Below are 19,001 nucleotides of genomic sequence, written 5' to 3'. Positions count from 1 at the left end.
TCTTACACGCTGCTTTTGGATAACTTTATGCTGCTTTACTTCTGGTGCAAAAATTCAAGCAGTTCAGTTTGGTTTGATGGTTTGTGATCATCCATCTTCCTCTTCATTATATTTAGATGTTTTTTAAAAGCATATTAAAGTGCTGTAGTACTGTAATGTTGCTGCAGCGCTGCGGGGTGTCCAGCAGGGGGCGCAGGCGGCGCTGGATCAGGCGGAGCGAGTGTGAAGCCGCACCCAGAGAGGAGCAGAGGAGAAAGGGCAGCAGGGAGAAATCAGCCCGCAGAGCGGAGAGAGAGAGGCCAGCGCGACCACCCGGGGCACCACAGCATCCCGCCGAGCCACAGGAGGAGGAACAGGGGGCAGAACTGACGATCTGCGCCGGAGAGAGAGAGAGAAACGGAGCACAACCTCCTCCATAGCTCACATCATCATCCCTCCATCCAGCACAATAACAACAGCCAGCCAGCCTGCCCAGCCTGCTCAGCCTGCCCGCCCGGAGTGAGCCGCCCCGCCGCCGCCGCTCCACCAGCGCTCTCTCCCCCCTATACACACACTCACACACCGGTCTCAGCATGATCGCCTTATTTAACAAGCTCCTGGACTGGTTCAAGGCCCTGTTCTGGAAGGAGGAGATGGAGCTGACCCTCGTCGGGCTGCAGTATTCCGGGAAAACGACGTTTGTCAACGTGATCGCGGTAAATGCTGGTGATTTTGCTGTGCTGGACGTTTGCAGGCCTCTCCAGAGCCGGTTTACAGCGAGATTGCCCACTTTGTATTATGATTATTGTTATAAATCAGTTCAAACCGATAGAGGGCGCCCGCGAGTGAGCGTTTAATGAATGGAGGTGAATGGAGCTAAACGGCTAAAACGCAGATTTATATCAGTGTTTAATTGCTTTTTTGGAATATTCCTTTAAATATATAAAGTATGTTGAAGTATTTAACTAAAAATGTAAATGTAAATTTATTCTGTATGTTTTTATTTTGCGACAGCAAACATTTTTTAGATAGTAAACACACTAGCATTAGTGCTAACGCTAAGAGCAGCTTGTTTATTATTAGGTTTAAGGCTTATTAAAACTATTTAAACTGAGTTTACAAAAATATATTGTTCTGCGTTGAGAAAAGGAATACATTTTCACTAGAAAAACGAAAAATAAATAATTTTGCTCATTTGCTCCATAGGAACCCATTCATTTTGGGCTCACTCATAAGCGCCCTCTAGTGGTGTGACCAATGTAAAGCACATTTTTTTAAGTGGGTCGTCTCCTGTCTAAACGCTCTCTGGCCTCTGCTTCTATAGACTGAAAGGAGGATGATGGCAGGGCCTCGAAAGCGAAAGATCAATCAGCTTTGATTGATAAATAAATCTGATCAGGGCTTTTTTTTGATCATCTGATTGATCCTGAAACTTATCTATGAATGCTGATGTTTGATGACATGCTGCTTAATTCAGATTGGAGGGTTGTTTTAAGGGTAAATAGAGGCTGATTTCAGCTTGCTGTAGGTGATTAAAGGACTAATATCCTTTTTTTGTATATATTATTTTGTGATACAGGATGTTTGTAAGGGTTTACATACCAAACTCGAGTTTAATTCATATTTACAGGACCATTCTCTAGCTTAGCCTTTTTATCACTTGTCCTTTAACTCAATATGTATGTAAACGACCTCTCTTCTGATTGGTGGGTGACTTTAAAGGACCATTATCCTACCTTTTTGCACCTTATTTTTCCCCACATGGCATTTTTGAAAGTTCATATACCGAGGCAGTCTTCGTTATTGTTTACATGGCCGTTCATCTTTTACAATCTCAAGTTTTTGTTACTGTGCCTATAATACAATATATATGTAAACGAACTCTGTTCTGATTGGTGGTTTTGGGCTTTAAAGGGCCTGTAGCCTGCCTTTTTGCACCTTTTTCCCCCACAAGATGTTTCTGAGAGGTTATGTAGCAAAATTGGCCTTTAATTAATGTTTACACGACTGTTATCTTGCCTAGCCTTTTGTTGTTAATGTCCATTTAACACAGTGAGTATGCAAAAGACCTCTCTTCTGATTGGTGGGTGCTAAAATGGCCAAATTTTTCCAACATGGTTGTGTGTGAGAGATTTATGTTCGAAAGTGGTATTACTTCATTTTTAGATGACTGTTTGTTCCCTTCTGAGTGGTGGGTACCTAAAGGGCCACTATCCTATTGTTTTTAAACTGTGTTTTTCCTCACATGATGCTTCTGAAAGATTATATACCTAAATTGTTCATTATTTAGTTTTTGTTTGATTATCAATTTTCCAATCTAAAGGTTTTTTACTTTCATCAGGAGATATATTTAAATGACCTCTCTTCTGGTTGATAATTATGGGCTTAAAAGGCCCGTAGCCTACCTGTTTGCATATTTTGTATTTATCTTGGATCATAACTTAACAGCATTTATGTATAAGTGACTGTTTTTCAAGGCTGTGGATCGGAAAAAACATTTGATGCAGTTATGTATCACAATACAGGGGTTACAATTCAATACACTGCATTATATTGTAATACTAAGTAAAGCATTTTTTTTCTCAAACACCCCACAAAATGAAACACTGGCTTCCAGGGTTCTGTAAATGAAAATTAACAATTGAGAAAAAAAATACTGTGTAATACACCCCTAATTAATACTGAAGCTGGACAACATGCCCTGAATTTATATTATAATATGTTCCAACATTTTGGTCGATATAATATAATTCAGATATCAGTATGAACAATAAAAGCCACAGAAAATCCATGTTATCCACCCTGTCAGATTTAACAAATAATTTATATTGAAATATCAGAAATGATAAAAAATAAAATCATATAACCTTGATTGAATTGAGAGAAAATTTTTATCCAGCCCCAATTTTGGTACAACGACTTTTAGACCCAATAAGTGCAGGAGCATCCTATATTATCAGAAAGTTGCTTATGTTCACATGCTGTCCAGCTTGTTTTTATCCCAGGCTGTTTTTGTTACTCTGTCTTTACTCTTTACTCTTTACTTATATTTTCCCAGAGGACTTTTGCACATATATTCTCTTTTCTAATTTGCTGAAACACTGTAGCTCCTTTATGCTGAAATGCATGCAAAATACGTCAGTGCCTCAAACACAGGCTGTTTATGGCTAATGAGTAAACTGTGTATTTAGATGTTTTTATTTTATTTTAAACAAAACAGAAAAAGGAATAAGACATTTTCAGTGGTACTGGTCATTCAGATAGCTAGAAACACATTTCAGCTGCAGTTAAGTAATAGACAATAGACTCATCATCCAGTGTGTCATCCTTTTTAATAAGTGATGAGGCATTTGGGTGGGGTTATTGACAGTGGCGTTGGGTATTTGGGGTAGGTGTGTGTGTGTGTGTGTGTGTGTGGACCTATTACAGATGGAGGATGGTCAATAATTGCACCTGCTGTATTTAATCCATCAGTCACAGATTCAGTGTTTTTTACCCGGTTTTATGGAGCCATTTCACTAAATTACAGCAGTAGTGTACAATAAAGTTATTAAGCAGGTTCATTTACAGCTGTTATTCATGCTTTTATTATTTATCTGGCTCATTTTCTGTTTCATGATAATATTAGTCAGCTGTTTGTTTTTCAGCTACAGTAAATTCTAATATTAGTTAGCTGATTTACTCATGCTAATGTTAGTTAGCTGGCTCATTTTCTACAATAATTCATGCTAATATTAGCTAGCTGGCAAAATTTTTTTAGCTACAGTTTATGCTAATATTAGCCTGCTGGCAAATTTCTCAGCCACAGTACATGCTAATATTAGCTAGCTGGCAAACTATTAGCTATAACTCATGCTAATGTTAGTTAGCTGGCTCATTTTCTACAGTAATTCATGCTAATATTAGCTAGCTTGATAATGTTTTGCTACAGTAGGTGTTAATATTAGCTAGCTGGCTAAATTTTATCTACAGTACATGACCGTATTAACTAGCTGGCTAATTTACTGCTACACTACATGCTAATATTAGCTAGCTGGCTAATTTACTGCTAATCTACATGCTAATATTAGCTAGCTGGCTACTTTACTGCTACTCTACATGCTAATATTAGCTAGCTGGCTAATTTACTGCTACACTACATGCTAATATTAGCTAGCTGGCTAATTTACTGCTACACTACATGCTAATATTAGCTAGCTGGCTAATTTGCTGCTACAGTACATGCTAATATTAGCTAGCTGGCTAATTTCCTGCTACAGCTTTTGCTCATGTGACAGTATTTAGCATGTACAATATTTACATTAATTCTGCAGATTGGATTAGATTTTTGTGAACTGAGATTATTGGCTTTAATATCTTTATTAGCTTTGCACAGCTTTGCATTTTCTCAGTCAGCTTTATGAGGTAGAGTCTCCTGAAATTGAATAACAGCTGTGCTGAACTCATCAAGAGTTAATTACTTGAATTTCTTGCCTCTTAATGTAAAGTTTGAGAGCATCAGTTGTAAAGTTGTGAAGAGGTAGAGTTACAGGTATACAGTGAATAGTGAATATTTGAATAATGTTCTAATCAGTATTATGGAAGCAAGAACTACTCAACTACATAAAGAACATAATCTGAACTTTTTTGAGAACTTTAAAATGTTCCTTAAATGCAGTCACAAAGACCATCAAAAATGTTATGATGATGAAATTGGCACTCATCAGTACCGCCCCAGGAAAAGAACAGATTCCTCTGTTGCACAGGATAAGTTCATCAGAGTTACCAGCCTTAGAAACAAAGTATTTTGGTTTGTTTAACACTGTTTTTAAGTTACTACATGATTCCTTATGTGTTACTTATAGTCTGATAGATCACTTTACTATTCATTTACTATGTAGAAAAAAAGAAAGAAATAGATTGAGAAGGTGTGTCCAAACTTTTGACAGGTATTGTACACGATTTACATTATCTGTCACTGACTGTTGTTTATAGCCATATAGCCAAATTATATTGTATTGACCATTATATACATTTTATAAGTGGCTATTTTCATTATTAATGAAATTATTTATTGTCTTAAATGCTCACTCTTTTCCCTCTCTCTTTCTCTCTCTCTTTCTCTCTCTCTTTAGTCGGGTCAGTTCAGTGAGGATATGATCCCTACGGTGGGCTTTAACATGAGGAAGATCACCAAGGGAAACGTCACCATCAAGGTCAGTGTGTGTTCTCAGCTCTGTGAGGGTGCTATGTCGCAGTAACTGATAAAATCTCCGTACTGAGAGGATAACACTGTTAGAGATGCACTGTTACAGCAGGATTCTGCATCAATCCTGGGAGTTCTGTATCCCATATACTTTAAAACCTGTGGATAATAAAAAAGAAATGAAACAGTGAGCAGCTCTAAATGTTCAGTTTGATAAACTATAAACTAGAAAGGTTGTTAATCTGGTGCTTTATTTTAAATATCACCAACTATTGTGTGTCCACAATTTTTAACTACAGTTGTGTTTTGTGTGTTTGTGTGTTTTGTAGCTGTGGGATATCGGTGGTCAGCCCCGTTTCCGCAGTATGTGGGAGAGGTACTGTAGGGGAGTCAGCGCTATAGTGTGAGTATATACTGTATATATAAACTATATCAGTACTGAAACCAGAAGTGTCAAGTAATAAACTATAAATACTTTGATACCTAACTTAAGTGTTTTACTTCTATTTTACTGCACACAATTATCTGAACTTCCTACATTTTAAAAATTCATTCTGGCTTCTCATTGTTCAAATAAATACGATGAGATGATGAAACATCAGCTCTGGAAAACAATGAGACCACTTAAAAATTTGATACGTTTCTTTGATTTTACCAAATTGAAAACCTCTGGAATATAATCAAGAGGAAGATGGATGATCACAAACCATCAAACCACCAAACTGAACTGCTTGAATTTTTACACCAGGAGTAAAGCAGCATAAAGTTATCCAAAAGCAGTGTGTAAGACTGGTGGAGGAGAACATGCCAAGAAGCATTAAAGAACTGTGATTAAAAAACAACCAGGGTTATTCCACCAAATATTGATTTCTGAACTCTTAAAACATTATGAATATAAACTTGTTTTCTTTGCATTATTTGAGGTCAGAAAGCTCTGCATCTTTTTGGTTATTTTAGACATTTTTAATTTTCTGCTCTAAATAAATGGTCAAATAAATGCTCTAAATTACAATATGTTTATCTGGAATTTGGGAGAAATGTTGTCTGTAGTTTATAGAATAAAACAACAATGTTCATTTTACTCAGACATAAACCTATAAATAGCAAAATCAGAGCTGTAAAACATTGATTTATCAAGCTAATATATCATCTCCCCTCGCTTTCTGTCAGGTATATGGTTGACGCTGCAGATCCAGAGAAGATCGAAGCCTCTAAGAATGAACTTCACAACTTGTTAGACAAGCCACAGCTGCAGGGCATTCCTGTGAGTGTTTTTTTTTTTAACACACACACACGCACACACACGCACACACACGCACACACACTCCAACTGGGAGCTGTCAACTCTCACTTTCGTTCAAGCACATAAAGCTAATCTGAATTGCAGACAGAATGGACAGTCCTGTGACTAATTCTGCCTTAATAAACAAAACTGTCTCAGAAAGCTTTAAAATAGAACAAACCAATTAAAACCAACCTGTCAACACTCTGGGTGAAGAAAATGGCTGTTCATCTATTTTAATGTTTATTGTAAAATTCAATGGCTGTTTAATGTACTGGTTCGTTCAGCTGTTGCACAGTGGCCGCCACCCTGAAAGGATGAGGACGGAGGTTCAGGGTTGGGTTAGAGTTCGGTTAGGGTGATGAGGTGATTGGGATTGAATATTTGGGTGTTTGAGGTTGGTGTTGATGGCTTTTGCAGTTGGAGTTGTGTGTAATTAAAGTGACTGAGTTGGGAAATTACCAGTTGAGGTTGGAAAGTTGGGCAATTGAGGAAGTTTTGGGCAGTTGAGGTCAGAACATTGGAATAAAGTGATTGACTTTGACGATTCAGGTGGCCTGAGAGAGTTTAGGGGATTTAGAGTTGAAGAACTTGGATGATTGGATGAGGTTGGAGGAGTGTGTGATTTGAAGTAATTGAGGTTGGAGAGTTTTGAGCAGTTAAAGTGATTACAGTTGGAGATTCGGTTGGTTAAGGTTGGAGATTTGGCTGAATGAGGTTGGAGAGTTTGGATGATTGAAGCTAAAGAATTGGGTGATTTGAGGTTGGAGAGTTTCAGTAATCGAGTTTGGAGGTGTGTGTGATTGAACTGAGTGAAGTTGGAGAATTGGTCAGTTGAGATTTAAGATTTGGATGATTGACGTTGGAGATTTGGGATGATTGAGGTTGGAGAGTTGGGATGATTGAGGTTTGAGAGCTTGGATGATGATTGAGGTTGGAGAGCTTGGATGATGATTGGGTTGGAGAGCTTGGATGATGATTGAGGTTGGAGAGCTTGGATGATGATTGAGGTTGGAGAGCTTGGATGATGATTGAGGTTGGAGAGCTTGGATGATGATTGGGTTGGAGAGCTTGGATGATGATTGAGGTTGGAGAGCTTGGATGATGATTGAGGTTGGAGAGTTGGGATGAATGAGGTTGGAGAGCTTGGATGATTGAGATTGGAGATTTGGGTGATTGAGGTTGGAGAGTTGGGATGATTGAGATTGGAGATCTTGGATGATTGAGAGTGGAGATCTTGGATAATTGAGGTTGGAGAGCTTGGATGATTGACGTTGGAGAGCTTGCATGATTGAGGTTGGAGAGCTTGGATGATTGAGATTGGAGATCTTGGTTTATTGAAATTGGAGATCTTGGATTATTGAGGTTGGAGAGTTTGGGTGAATGAGGTTGGAGAGTTTGGGTGAATGAGGTTAGAGATTTTGGGGGAATGAGGTTGGAGATGTTGGAGAGCTTGGATGATGATTGAGGTTGGAGAGCTTGGATGGCGATTGAGGTTGGAGAGCTTGGATGACGATTGAGGTTGGAGAGCTTGGATGACGATTGAGGTTGGAGAGGTTGGATGATGATTGAGGTTGGAGAGCTTGGATGATGATTGAGGTTGGTTGGAGAGCTTGGATGATGATTGAGGTTGGAGAGCTTGGATGGCGATTGAGGTTGGATAGCTTGGATGACGATTGAGGTTGGAGAGCTTGGATGACGATTGAGGTTGGAGAGGTTGGATGATGATTGAGGTTGGAGAGCTTGGATGATGATTGAGGTTGGTTGGAGAGCTTGGATGATGATTGAGGTTGGAGAGCTTGGATGACGATTGAGGTTGGAGAGCTTGGATGACGATTGAGGTTGGAGAGGTTGGATGATGATTGAGGTTGGAGAGCTTGGATGATGATTGAGGTTGGTTGGAGAGCTTGGATGATGATTGAGGTTGGAGAGCTTGGATGATGATTGAGGTTGGAGCGCTTGGATGATTGGGGTTGAAGTTCTGTGTGATTTGAAGTGATTGAGGTTTGAGAGTTTCAGTGATTGAGGTTGAAGATGTGGGTGATTTGAGGTTGGAGAGCTTGGATGATTGAGCTTGGACGATTCAGGTGACTACGATCAGTGAATTTGTGTGATTGAGGTTGTAGGGTTCGGTAATTGAGTTTTAGAGGTTTGATTGAACTGAATGAAGTTGGAGAATTGGTCAGTTCAGGTTGAATGATTTGAGGTTGAAAAACTGGGTGATTTAAATTGGAGATTCAGGTGATTTGAAGTTGAAGAATTGGGAATTTGTGGTGATAAGGGTAGAGATTTGTGTGTTAGAGATGATTGAGGTAGAAATTATCGGCGTTGAGGTATAATCACTGCAGTTGAAAGAGCTTTGTGTTTATAATAAAATTTTTTGTTATATTCCACATTTGAAATGAATCTGACCACAGACCAGATTTAATAAAAAAGTATGTAAAGTCATAAAAGGAGCTAATAATTTTTATAAATGAACTGAGGAAGCTCTTTGTGTTTTCAGGTTTTGGTTTTGGGCAATAAGAGAGACCTGCAGGGAGCGCTGGACGAGAAGGAGCTCATCGAGAGGATGTGAGTTTATTTTATTAACTCTGCCAGTTAATCCATCTTCTTAATGAGCTTTAATTAAACAAAGCTTCCTCCCCTCATTAGGAATCTGTCAGCCATCCAGGACCGGGAGATCTGCTGCTACTCTATCTCCTGTAAGGAGAAGGACAACATCGGTAAGATTTTGTATTATTGTAATAAAATACTGCATATATTAATAATATATTAATTAGATTATACATTAAGCATCTTCATATACATCTGAAACAAGCGCATACTCTAAAAGCAGTTGTGTTCTGCGCCTCATTGTTCTAGATATCACACTACAGTGGCTGATCCAGCACTCCAGAACCAGGCGGAGCTGAGAGCAGAGCTTTCGATTGGAGGAACAGAACCATGACATCACCTGTATGCCGCACCCCCTCGGTTTTATTCTAAAAAAAAAAAAACGTCCCTGCCCTCCTCCTTTTAAGCCCCGCCCCCAAAACAAGGTTTTGTTCTTGTAAAATATTGTGATAAATATGATTTGCACTGTTTATGTTCTTTTTTTTTGTTTTTTAAAACAATTGTATGCATTTTTTATAATACATAATCCAAACTGGACAGATTTGATAGTCACTTATCAAATAACAAATCTTGCCATTGTGTGTGTGTGTGTGTGTGTGTGTCTGAGAGAGTTTAAGTCAGAGATATCAGACGTGTTCAGTGTTTCTGCTTAGTCCTGGAAGACCAATAAGAGAGCAGCGATCAACTTCTCCAGGCTCCGCCCACTACTGTTAGCTTCATAGCTACTGTTATGAGGTGGACCGTGTTACCCATTACCAGCGTTCTGTAAAGCTTGTGGGTGGAGCTTGGACAAGATCATCATTTTTTTTTTTTTTTATCCCATTTTCTTCCCAATTTACAAGGCCAATTACCCAACTGTCACTAGTAGTGCACCCAACACCAGGAGGGTGAAGATTAGCACACGCCTCCTCCGATGCAGCATTACCGAGTAGCATCACAGCGCTAACGCTCGGAGGAAAGCGCAGCGACTCGGTTCTGATACATCAGCTCACAGACACAGCCTTGTGCAGATCCACATCACCCTTTAGAGTGATGAGAGGAAAGAGCGCCATCTACTGTACCCACCTAGAGAGAGCAAGAACAATTATGCTCTCTCAGGGCTCTGGCAGCTGATGGCGAGCTGCATGACCGGGATTCGAACTGGTGATCTCCCTGATCATAGTGGGAGCTCTTAACCTTAAATCTCCTCAAAACTTTTACTTAACTTTTACATGCTAATATTTAACATTTGACCAAGTTCAAGGCACAATACAATTCAAGGCTCTGCTTATGTGTTTCTGTATTTTAGTGCTGAACGGCATCTAAGGGATCGTAGAAAAAATATATTATTGAACAAAATGAATAATGAAATATATATATATGTATATTTGATTTAATATGAACATTATAATGCAAAGATGTCTACACCTATGTTATAAAGCTGGTTTGACATCAACGAGGACAGGTTTTGTGTAAATTAATAGATTTATTCATTATTAATTTTATTAAGTATTTTCCTACGGTCTCTAAAGTGCCACTGGGTGCTGGAGATGGACATGTGAGTCAATATAATATAATCTTGGTCAGATATAATCATATAAAAGTGTAGTTTACTAAAATATAAAAGCTCAGTTCAGTAAATAAGGTGGTAGTTTATTGTCTTTATCACTGCTTGAATGTTTAAACGACCCCCAGGTTAGGAACCCTGTGTCAGGCTATAAACACTACACACATTACAGATTATATTGGGTTAAATCCAGAGTTTAGCCCTTAATTTCTGAGATGACGGTAAGAAACGACACCATGCTGCTCAGCATAGCTATCCTAAAGTTTTTTTTTTTAGGCCACACCTCTTCATTTTAGACTTGTGGGAGATAAAAGAGATGTTCAAACACTATGTGATCCTGAACCCTCGTAGTTTTGAGGCAGCTGTAGTCTTAAAAGCAGCTTTTAAACTTTTTTTTTTTTTTTGTGCAGCCAAACATGAAAAAAGTGTTGATTATCTGAGATGTAGCACAGCAACCGTATCTGTCATGTAAATCACGTCATGTTTACACAAATTTTTGACAGAATTCTTGGTTTCCTTGCAGACGGACAGGTTTCACTCTCATTTCTCCCTCCAAAAGAGGAACTTTTAGCTCTCACTGGCTTCAGTCGCCTGTGAAAACACCTTTTTATTTACACACAGTTATGAACTACAGTAGTAAAAGAGTTCCTGTTCACACTACACACTGTTCTTTCTGTTTACACCAATCCAAGAAATCAGAAAATCAGAACACACAACAGACCAGCATGATGTCTTATTAGCCCTATCCGGACAGGATTAGTATCTCAGGGGGTTCTGGGGTAATTTTCTCTTTAATGGGGGTTTTTATCCTCTGTGATTTTATTTCCGTCCAGAACGATCATGTACGTGTTTTTCTCAGACGTCCTCTGAGATAAAAAATTACAGGCTGAATTATCTACTGTTTTTCTCTGAACTCCGTGCTCCTCCGGTAATTTTAGTCCCGTCCGGACGCACATCTCTAAGTTTCGTCTCCTCACGTTTAATAAAATAGCTATTTGTCCACTGCCGCGCATTGTAATTACACTTTGGGCATGCGTTTCCATGGAGATCCACATAAAAAACACAACAGCGAGTGGAAATGGAGGAGCTACTGAACTTGATGTCATGTGACTGAAAAAAACCCCTAAAAACTCACTGGTCCTCCTATTTTTTGAATTACAGTCCAGATGCAGGAGTTTTATCACTGAGTAGAAGAGTGAAATACACTGAGAAACTAATCCCGTTCGGATAGAGCTATGTAATGAAAAACATGTATTTCCAAAATGTTGACTTTACAGGAAAAGACAAAAAAATTCTTACCTTTTGAAAGGAGTTTTTCATGTAATTCTAGCATTTATATTGGTCAGTTCGTGATTTTCTAAACACAAAAAGAAGGTAAATTGAGATGCATGTTTTTCATTGGACAGCAGCGATTAAGTGGTGTACCATAATTAATGAGATCCGTCGTCCAAATGCAATTTTTCCACCTAGGTTTTTCTTCAGTGTTCAGTTTCATGTTTTTCTTTGCTCCTCATTTGTACTAAAGGCTGATTTCTACTTCTGTATTTGAAAATGCACAATTAAAACAACTTTAAATTGACTTCCAACGCAAGTTAAAGGAACTTCTCCGTCTGACAGTGATAATGTGATATAATTAATTGTTGATTTTAAGCATGTAGCTATAAGTAGCTACATGCTATAAGATTTGCAGACACAGAAGTACTTCAGCCATTGTTCCCCCAAACTGTGATTGATAAACGTATACAGAAAGCATTTAGAAGTAAAAAAGAATGGAAAGATAGTGAGGAATAAATGGATCAGCTTGTTTTCATTTTAGCCCCACGGTGTGAATTGTGTAAAGTGTGAATGCCAGTTAACTAGTTACTGTGTGAAGCTGAGGCCTTCGCACGTCAAATAAATATATATATCAAGCTGTGCTTTTTTATTATTACTTTATACAGCTCTGGAAAAATAAAGAGAGCACTTCAGTTTCTGAATCAGTTTCTCTGATTTTGCTATTTATAGGTTTATGTTTGAGTAAAATGAACATTGTTGTTTTATTCTATAAACTACAGACAACATTTCTCCCAAATTCTAAATAATTATTTTTTCATTTAGAGCATTTATTTACAGAAAATGAGAAATGGCTGAAATAACAAAAAAGATGCAGAGCTTTCAGACCTCAAATAATGCAAAGAAAACAGTATTTGGTGGAATAACCCTGGTTGTTTAATCTCAGTTTTTTTTTATGCATCTTGGCATCATGTTCTCCTCCACCAGTCTTACACACTGCTTTTGGATAACTTTATGCTGCTTTACTCCTGGTGTAAAAATCAAGCAGTTCAGTTTGGTTTGATGGCTTGTGATCATCTATCTTCCTCTTAAATATATTCTACAAGTTTTCAATTTGGTAAAATCAAAGAAACTCTTTTTAGTGGTCCCTTATTTTTCATAGAGCTGTATATGTTTTCCTTTCTTTTCTTTTTTTGACAAACATGCAATATTATGGTGTTTCTGAGCTTTCAGCTTAAACAAAACCACAGAACAGACCATTTGAGATCATTTGAAGGTTAAACGAACTGAGAAAAGTGAGAAACGCAGTGCAATAGCGCGCTAGTTATATAGTAATTAGAGTAGTGTTAGCATTTAGCATGAGGCCTTTCAGTTCTGCATTCTTAGCCTGCCTGGAAAGTTTTTGCTTTTCTGCTCAGTTTGAGGAACTAACTTTAAACATTTGGGCTGTAATACAGTGTTGTACGTTTTACAAGTCTGATCAAGTCAGGTTTTGTTCTTTTGTTCTATTTTTTAGAAGCTAAAAATTTAATTATTGAGCTAAATTAGCAAACTGGCTTCGGCTAACGGCGCTAACTAACCAACCCTCCTCCTGTAGTTCATTAACGTTATTCATTAACGTTATTCATTAACGTTATTCATTAACGTCTGTACAGCCAGATATTTCTTTCTTTCTTTTTTTTTTTTGATGCATGCGTTTATAATATGTAATAACTGGATGTTGTAAATAGCAACACATGCCAAAGTCATGTATTACGAACTTAAACGAACAAATACGCCCACTTATATACAATGAACTATAACTATAATTTCTGTATGTATGTGTATGTGTGTGTGCGCGTGTATGTGTGTGTGTGTCGTCTTATGTCCTGAAGCTGTACAGTAGAAGGAGCACCATCATTTTGATGCAGCACAAAAAAACACCTTTTATTTATTAATGTATTTATAAATTATGTTTTTGATTTTTGCTGCTGTTAATCGTTTTGTATTTTTCTTGTTTTTAATGCCTTGGTTTTTGCTTTAAATCACTAGTTTAGGGCTGCAACTAGCAGTTATGTACCACTCTTAATTATTCAATTAATCAATAAATCTGTCTCACTTTTAAAACTTTCTGGTGTAATGTTTAGCAGTTCAATTTTCTGACCATATGAAGCCAAATTCAAAAATAGTAAATTTGGTTTATAACTTCTTTTAAATATTCTTTTTAATTTCATTCAGTATATATAAAAAAAGGGGGTTTCATCAAATGTTTCATCAAATTATCAACGTTTTCATTCCAGCCCTTCTCAAACAGAATTTCAAAAAGAAAGAAAAGACAGGTGAATCTTCTCTTGATTGTCAAATTTGTAAATTTTTGTGTTTTGTAACACAAATCTGATTTTATAATCCAATTTTCAAAATGAAAAAATCAGAAAATACAGGAAATATATATTTTTTATTTTTCTTGAAATTCTAATTGTGAGGGGCAGAGATGAAAATAATTACTAAAATAGGAAAAATGGATAAACTTATTTCGTGTAAATTAAACTACATTAAAAAATGAAAAAAAAAAGGTTTTTAGATCCAATTTTATTTTTTTACATTTAGCCTTAAGTGGTCAGAAAATTAAATTAATAAATTTTACACTGACAATTTAACATTTATTCCTTTTTTTTCGCTGCCAAAATTAAAAATATATTTGTTTCTGTGCCACTATCAATAAAGCAATAGAAGCCACAGCGCCCTCTATGCTTCCTGTAGTGTTATTACAGAGTGCCCCTTCTGTTCCTGTAAATGAATAATTAATTATAATAATAGTAATTAATATGTACTCTCAGAATGAGTGTTTCCATTGTGTGAATATTATAGTAGAGCATTATAGAGCGCCCCCTAAGCTTCCTGTTGTGTATTACAGTCTGTCAGAATGATTATGTGGATCATGCCAACATTATAGAGCAGCGTGTGGACTAATAATGGTCAGTTAAACCAGTTTATCGCATTAAATTGACTAATCGTTGCAGCCCTAATAAAGATTGGGAATTTGTTGGATAAGAATAAATGTTGTAGTATTTGTCATAAGCTACAGTATTAATGTAATCTACTACGGTTTTTGTTTCATTTACTGCAGCATTTGTACCAGATACTGCAGTGTTTGTACCAGATACGATACTGGAGTATTTGTACCAGATACTGGAGTATTTATACCAGATACTGGAGTATTTGTACCAGATACTGGAGTATTTATACCAGATACTGGAGTATTTGTACCAGATACTGGAGTATTTGTACCAGATACTGGGGTATTTGTACCAGATACTGGAGTATTTGTACCAGATACTGGAGTATTTGTACCAGAAATTGCTTTGTTTGTACCAGATACTGTGGTATTTGTACCAGATACTGGAGTATTTGTACCAGATACTGGGGTATTTGTACCAGATACTGCAGTGTTTGTACCAGATACTGGAGTATTTGTACCAGATACTGCAGTATTTTTACAAATGCTGTAGTAAATGTCATATGCTGCAGTATTTATGCACCATACATTAGTATTTGTCATTATGCTGCAGTATTTACTCATTATGCTTCTTTTTATTTTAATTACGTAGTTTTAAATGCTTTTTTGTATCACTGGAACATGTAGAGCTGTCTGAATGAATGAACGTCTTGGTTACTGGTGTGTTTCTCCGAGATTGCGTACTCGCTGTTACACACACTTACACACACACACACACACCAGACACACACACACACTTCCTGAATCAAGTTTCCTTATTCAACCCCCTCTTCTGCTTTTTGTATTATACTTTTTTACATTAACATTATAATTTTTTGTTCGTTTCAGAAAATAACTTTTTAAAACTTGTCGACATGATCAGCTACGATGTTCCAGGTGTTTGTGTATTATTATTATTATTATTATTATTATTACTCGGGAGAAAAATCAGGGGCAGGTGTGTTTCTGTTTTTTCTCTGCTCGTGTCCTTCCAGTGCTAACTGTACATGTTGCTCTTGTTATCTTGAGATAATTTAAAAGTGACAAATAAATGAATACTTCCTGACATTCGTGTTTTGTCTCTTTTAAATGACACTTTTTTGCAAGTATTCTTAGTATGTCTTAAACACCTTAATGAGATTTATATGTTGTGTGTATTACAGTTGTGGTCAAAAGTTTACATACACTTGTAAAAAAACATAATGTTATGGCTGTCTTGAGTTTTCAATAAGTTCTACAACTCTTATTTTTCTGTGATAGAGTGATCGGAACACATACATGTTTGTCACAAAAAACAGTCATAAAATTTGGTTCTTTCATAAATTTATTATGGGTCTGCTGAAAATGTCACCAAATCTGCTGGGTCAAAAATATACATACAGCAACAAAATTTGTCAATTTTGGTGATGTAGCGAGTTGTGTCAATCAAATTAGCTTCATGTCATGGCCTCTTCACTTCTTGTAAGTGATTCTGATTGACTACAGCTGTTGACTTCTCATGAGCCCATTTAAATAGGGCTCATTTGACCCAGTGATTAGACTCAGCTACAAAAGCTACAATGGGAAAGTCAAAGGAACTCAGTGTGGATCTGAAAAAGCGAATTATTGACTTGAACAAGTCAGGGAAGTCACTTGGAGCCATTTCAAAGCAGCTACAGGTCCCAAGAGCAACTGTGCAGACAATTATACGCAAGTATAAAGTGCATGGAACAGTTGTGTCACTGCCACGATCAGGAAGAAAACGCAAGCTATCACATGCTGCCGAGAGGAGATTGGTCAGGATGGTCAAGAGTCAACCAAGAATCACCAAGAAGCAGGTCTGCAAGGATTTGGAAGCTGATGGAACACAGGTGTCAGTCTCCACAGTCAAGCGTGTTTTACATTGCCATGGACTGAGAGGCTGCCGTGCAAGAAAGAAGCCCTTGCTCCAGAAAAGGCACCTTAAGACTCGGCTGAAGTTTGCTGCTGATCACATGGACAAAGATAAAACCTTCTGGAGGAAAGTTCTCTGGTCAGACGAAACAAAAATTGAGCTGTTTGGCCACAACACCCAGCAATATGTTTGGAGGAGAAAAGGTGAGGCCTTTAATCCCAGGAACACCATGCCTACTGTCAAGCATGGTGGTGGTAGTATTATGCTCTGGGGATGTTTTGCTGCCAGTGGAACTGGTTCTTTGCAGAAAGTAAATGGGATAATGAAGAAGGAGGATTACCTCCAAATTCTGCAGGAAAACTTAAAACCATCAGCCCGAAGGTTGGGTCTTGGGCGCAGTTGGGTGTTCCAACAAGACAATGACCCAAAACACACATCAAAATTGGTAAAGGAATGGCTAAACCAGGCTAGAATTAAGGTTTTAGAATGGCCTTCCCAAAGTCCTGACTTAAACCCCATTGAGAACATGTGGACAGTGCTAAAGAAACAGGTTCATGCAAGAAAACCATCACATTTAGCTGAACTGCACCAATTCTGTCAAGAAGAGTGGTCAAACATTCGACCTGAAGCTTGCCAGGAGCTTGTGGATGGCTACCAAAAGCGCCTAGTTGCCGTGAAAATGGCCAAGGGACATGTAACCAAATACTAATGTTGCTGTATGTATATTTTTGACCCAGCAGATTTGGTGACATTTTCAGCAGACCCATAATAAATTTATGAAAGAACCAAATTTTATGACTGTTTTTTGTGACAAACATGTATGTGTTCCGATCACTCTATCACAGAAAAATAAGAGTTGTAGAACTTATTGAAAACTCAAGACAGCCATAACATTATGTTTTTTTACAAGTGTATGTAAACTTTTGACCACAACTGTATGTCAAACACAGTATTTGTCAAAGTCAAGTCAAAGTGGTTTTTATTGTCATTTCAGCTATATACAGAGTACACAGTGAAACGAAACAACGTTCCTCCAGGGATCATGGTGCACATAAACACAGTGTAGACAGAACAATAGTGCAACAGTACAAAAGTGCAGACAGACAATACAACACAATACAGACAAAGAATAATAAATAACAAGACAGTGTGCAAAAAGTGTGCAAAAAAGACCAGTGAGGTAGTAATTACTCTATTACACAGTGTGCAATAGAGTCCAGTGAGGTAGTAGGGTTTTTGGTGCTTCCATTTTCTGGGGTAAGTGGGGTAAGAGTCTGTGCGCATGTACAGAAAAACCATCAGTTCAGTCTCTGCAGTTAAGGAGTCTGATGGCTTGGGGGTAGAAGCTGTTGCAGAATCTGGTCGTGCTGGTACCTTCTTCCCGAAGGCAGGAGGGAGAACAGTTCGTGTGAGGGATGAGTGGGGTCATTCACAATGCTGGTTGCTTTGCGGATGCTGCGGGTGGTGTAAATGTCCGTGATGGAGGGGAGAGAGACGCCGATGATCCTCTCAGCTGTCCTCACAATACGCTGGAGGACAGCTGAGAGGATCATCGGCGTCTCTCTCCCCTCCATCACGGACATTTTTTTTAATTTATTTGTGAAATCAGTAGCAGTATTTACACAATATTTATTCCATGTGATACAGTATTATATCATGAATAGCAATATTTATCCCATATTTAAGTTTGCACAAACCTTAAATTCAGTTTTTATTTCATTATTTTAAAATGTTCAGCATTGTAGATTAACACTAAACTCATCCGAACAAAAAAAAACTGTTAACCCAGAATATGTTTTATATTTTAGATTCTTCAAAGTAGCTCCGCTTGCTTAGATGACAGTTTTACACATCTCTGCTGGATTTTCTCAGTCAGCTTTATGAGGTAGAGTCAAAAACTGTATTATTGCAACATTTATATTATGTTTTACAGAATGATGTCATAAACACCACTACCCATTCTATAAGGAACATTATTATGTTTTATCAACCGGGATTCATCTTATATGATGCATTATAATATCATATACACCATACAAACTGCAATGTTTATTCCATATATAAAATAAGTTTATAAGTGATGTGTTTATATGTGATTACTGTGTGAAAAAAATGAAATTAGTATTTTCTCATTTCCTGCTGCTATGCTGCTGTTTCACCACCAGAGGTTAGCGCAGGCGTGTTTTTAATAATTGTGCTTTCACACACACACACACACACACACACACACACACACACAGAATAAGTAAGTTGTGTAACTGATGTTACGTCAAATGA

The 19,001-nt window shown here is 37.5% G+C and overlaps 1 protein-coding gene and 1 long non-coding RNA gene across 2 annotated transcripts; both read left to right on the top strand.

Moving 5' to 3' along the window:
• Positions 1-189: 189 nt before the first annotated feature.
• arl8a (ADP-ribosylation factor-like 8A) lies at positions 190-15,917 on the top strand. Its single transcript, XM_022682506.2, has 7 exons — positions 190-695; positions 5,094-5,174; positions 5,494-5,567; positions 6,335-6,428; positions 8,950-9,017; positions 9,099-9,169; positions 9,309-15,917. Exons 1-7 carry the CDS (start codon positions 573-575, stop codon positions 9,356-9,358), a joined length of 561 nt encoding a protein of 186 aa, XP_022538227.1. The 5' UTR covers positions 190-572; the 3' UTR covers positions 9,359-15,917.
• LOC125787456 (uncharacterized) lies at positions 6,486-8,942 on the top strand. The gene is made up of 3 exons (XR_007429341.1): positions 6,486-7,404; positions 7,483-8,101; positions 8,236-8,942. It is a non-coding gene; the product is annotated as an uncharacterized LOC125787456 (long non-coding RNA).
• Positions 15,918-19,001: the final 3,084 nt, after the last annotated feature.

This window comes from Astyanax mexicanus, chromosome 24 (assembly GCF_023375975.1).
Source record: "Astyanax mexicanus isolate ESR-SI-001 chromosome 24, AstMex3_surface, whole genome shotgun sequence".
NCBI classification, from domain to species: domain Eukaryota; kingdom Metazoa; phylum Chordata; class Actinopteri; order Characiformes; family Acestrorhamphidae; genus Astyanax; species Astyanax mexicanus.
Note: the sequence above shows the minus strand (reverse complement) of the source record. Positions and strands in the feature narration are given on the sequence as shown.

What these genes read in the sequence shown, in the direction of transcription:
- arl8a (XM_022682506.2), top strand. Translation starts at nt 573, where the DNA reads ATGATCGCCTTATTTAACAAGCTCCTGGACTGGTTCAAGGCCCTGTTC. An exon ending in AGGGAAACGTCACCATCAAG is followed by an intron (nt 5,175 to 5,493) that starts GTCAGTGTGTGT and finishes TGTGTTTTGTAG; the next exon opens with CTGTGGGATATCGGTGGTCA. An exon ending in TAAGGAGAAGGACAACATCG is followed by an intron (nt 9,170 to 9,308) that starts GTAAGATTTTGT and finishes TCATTGTTCTAG; the next exon opens with ATATCACACTACAGTGGCTG.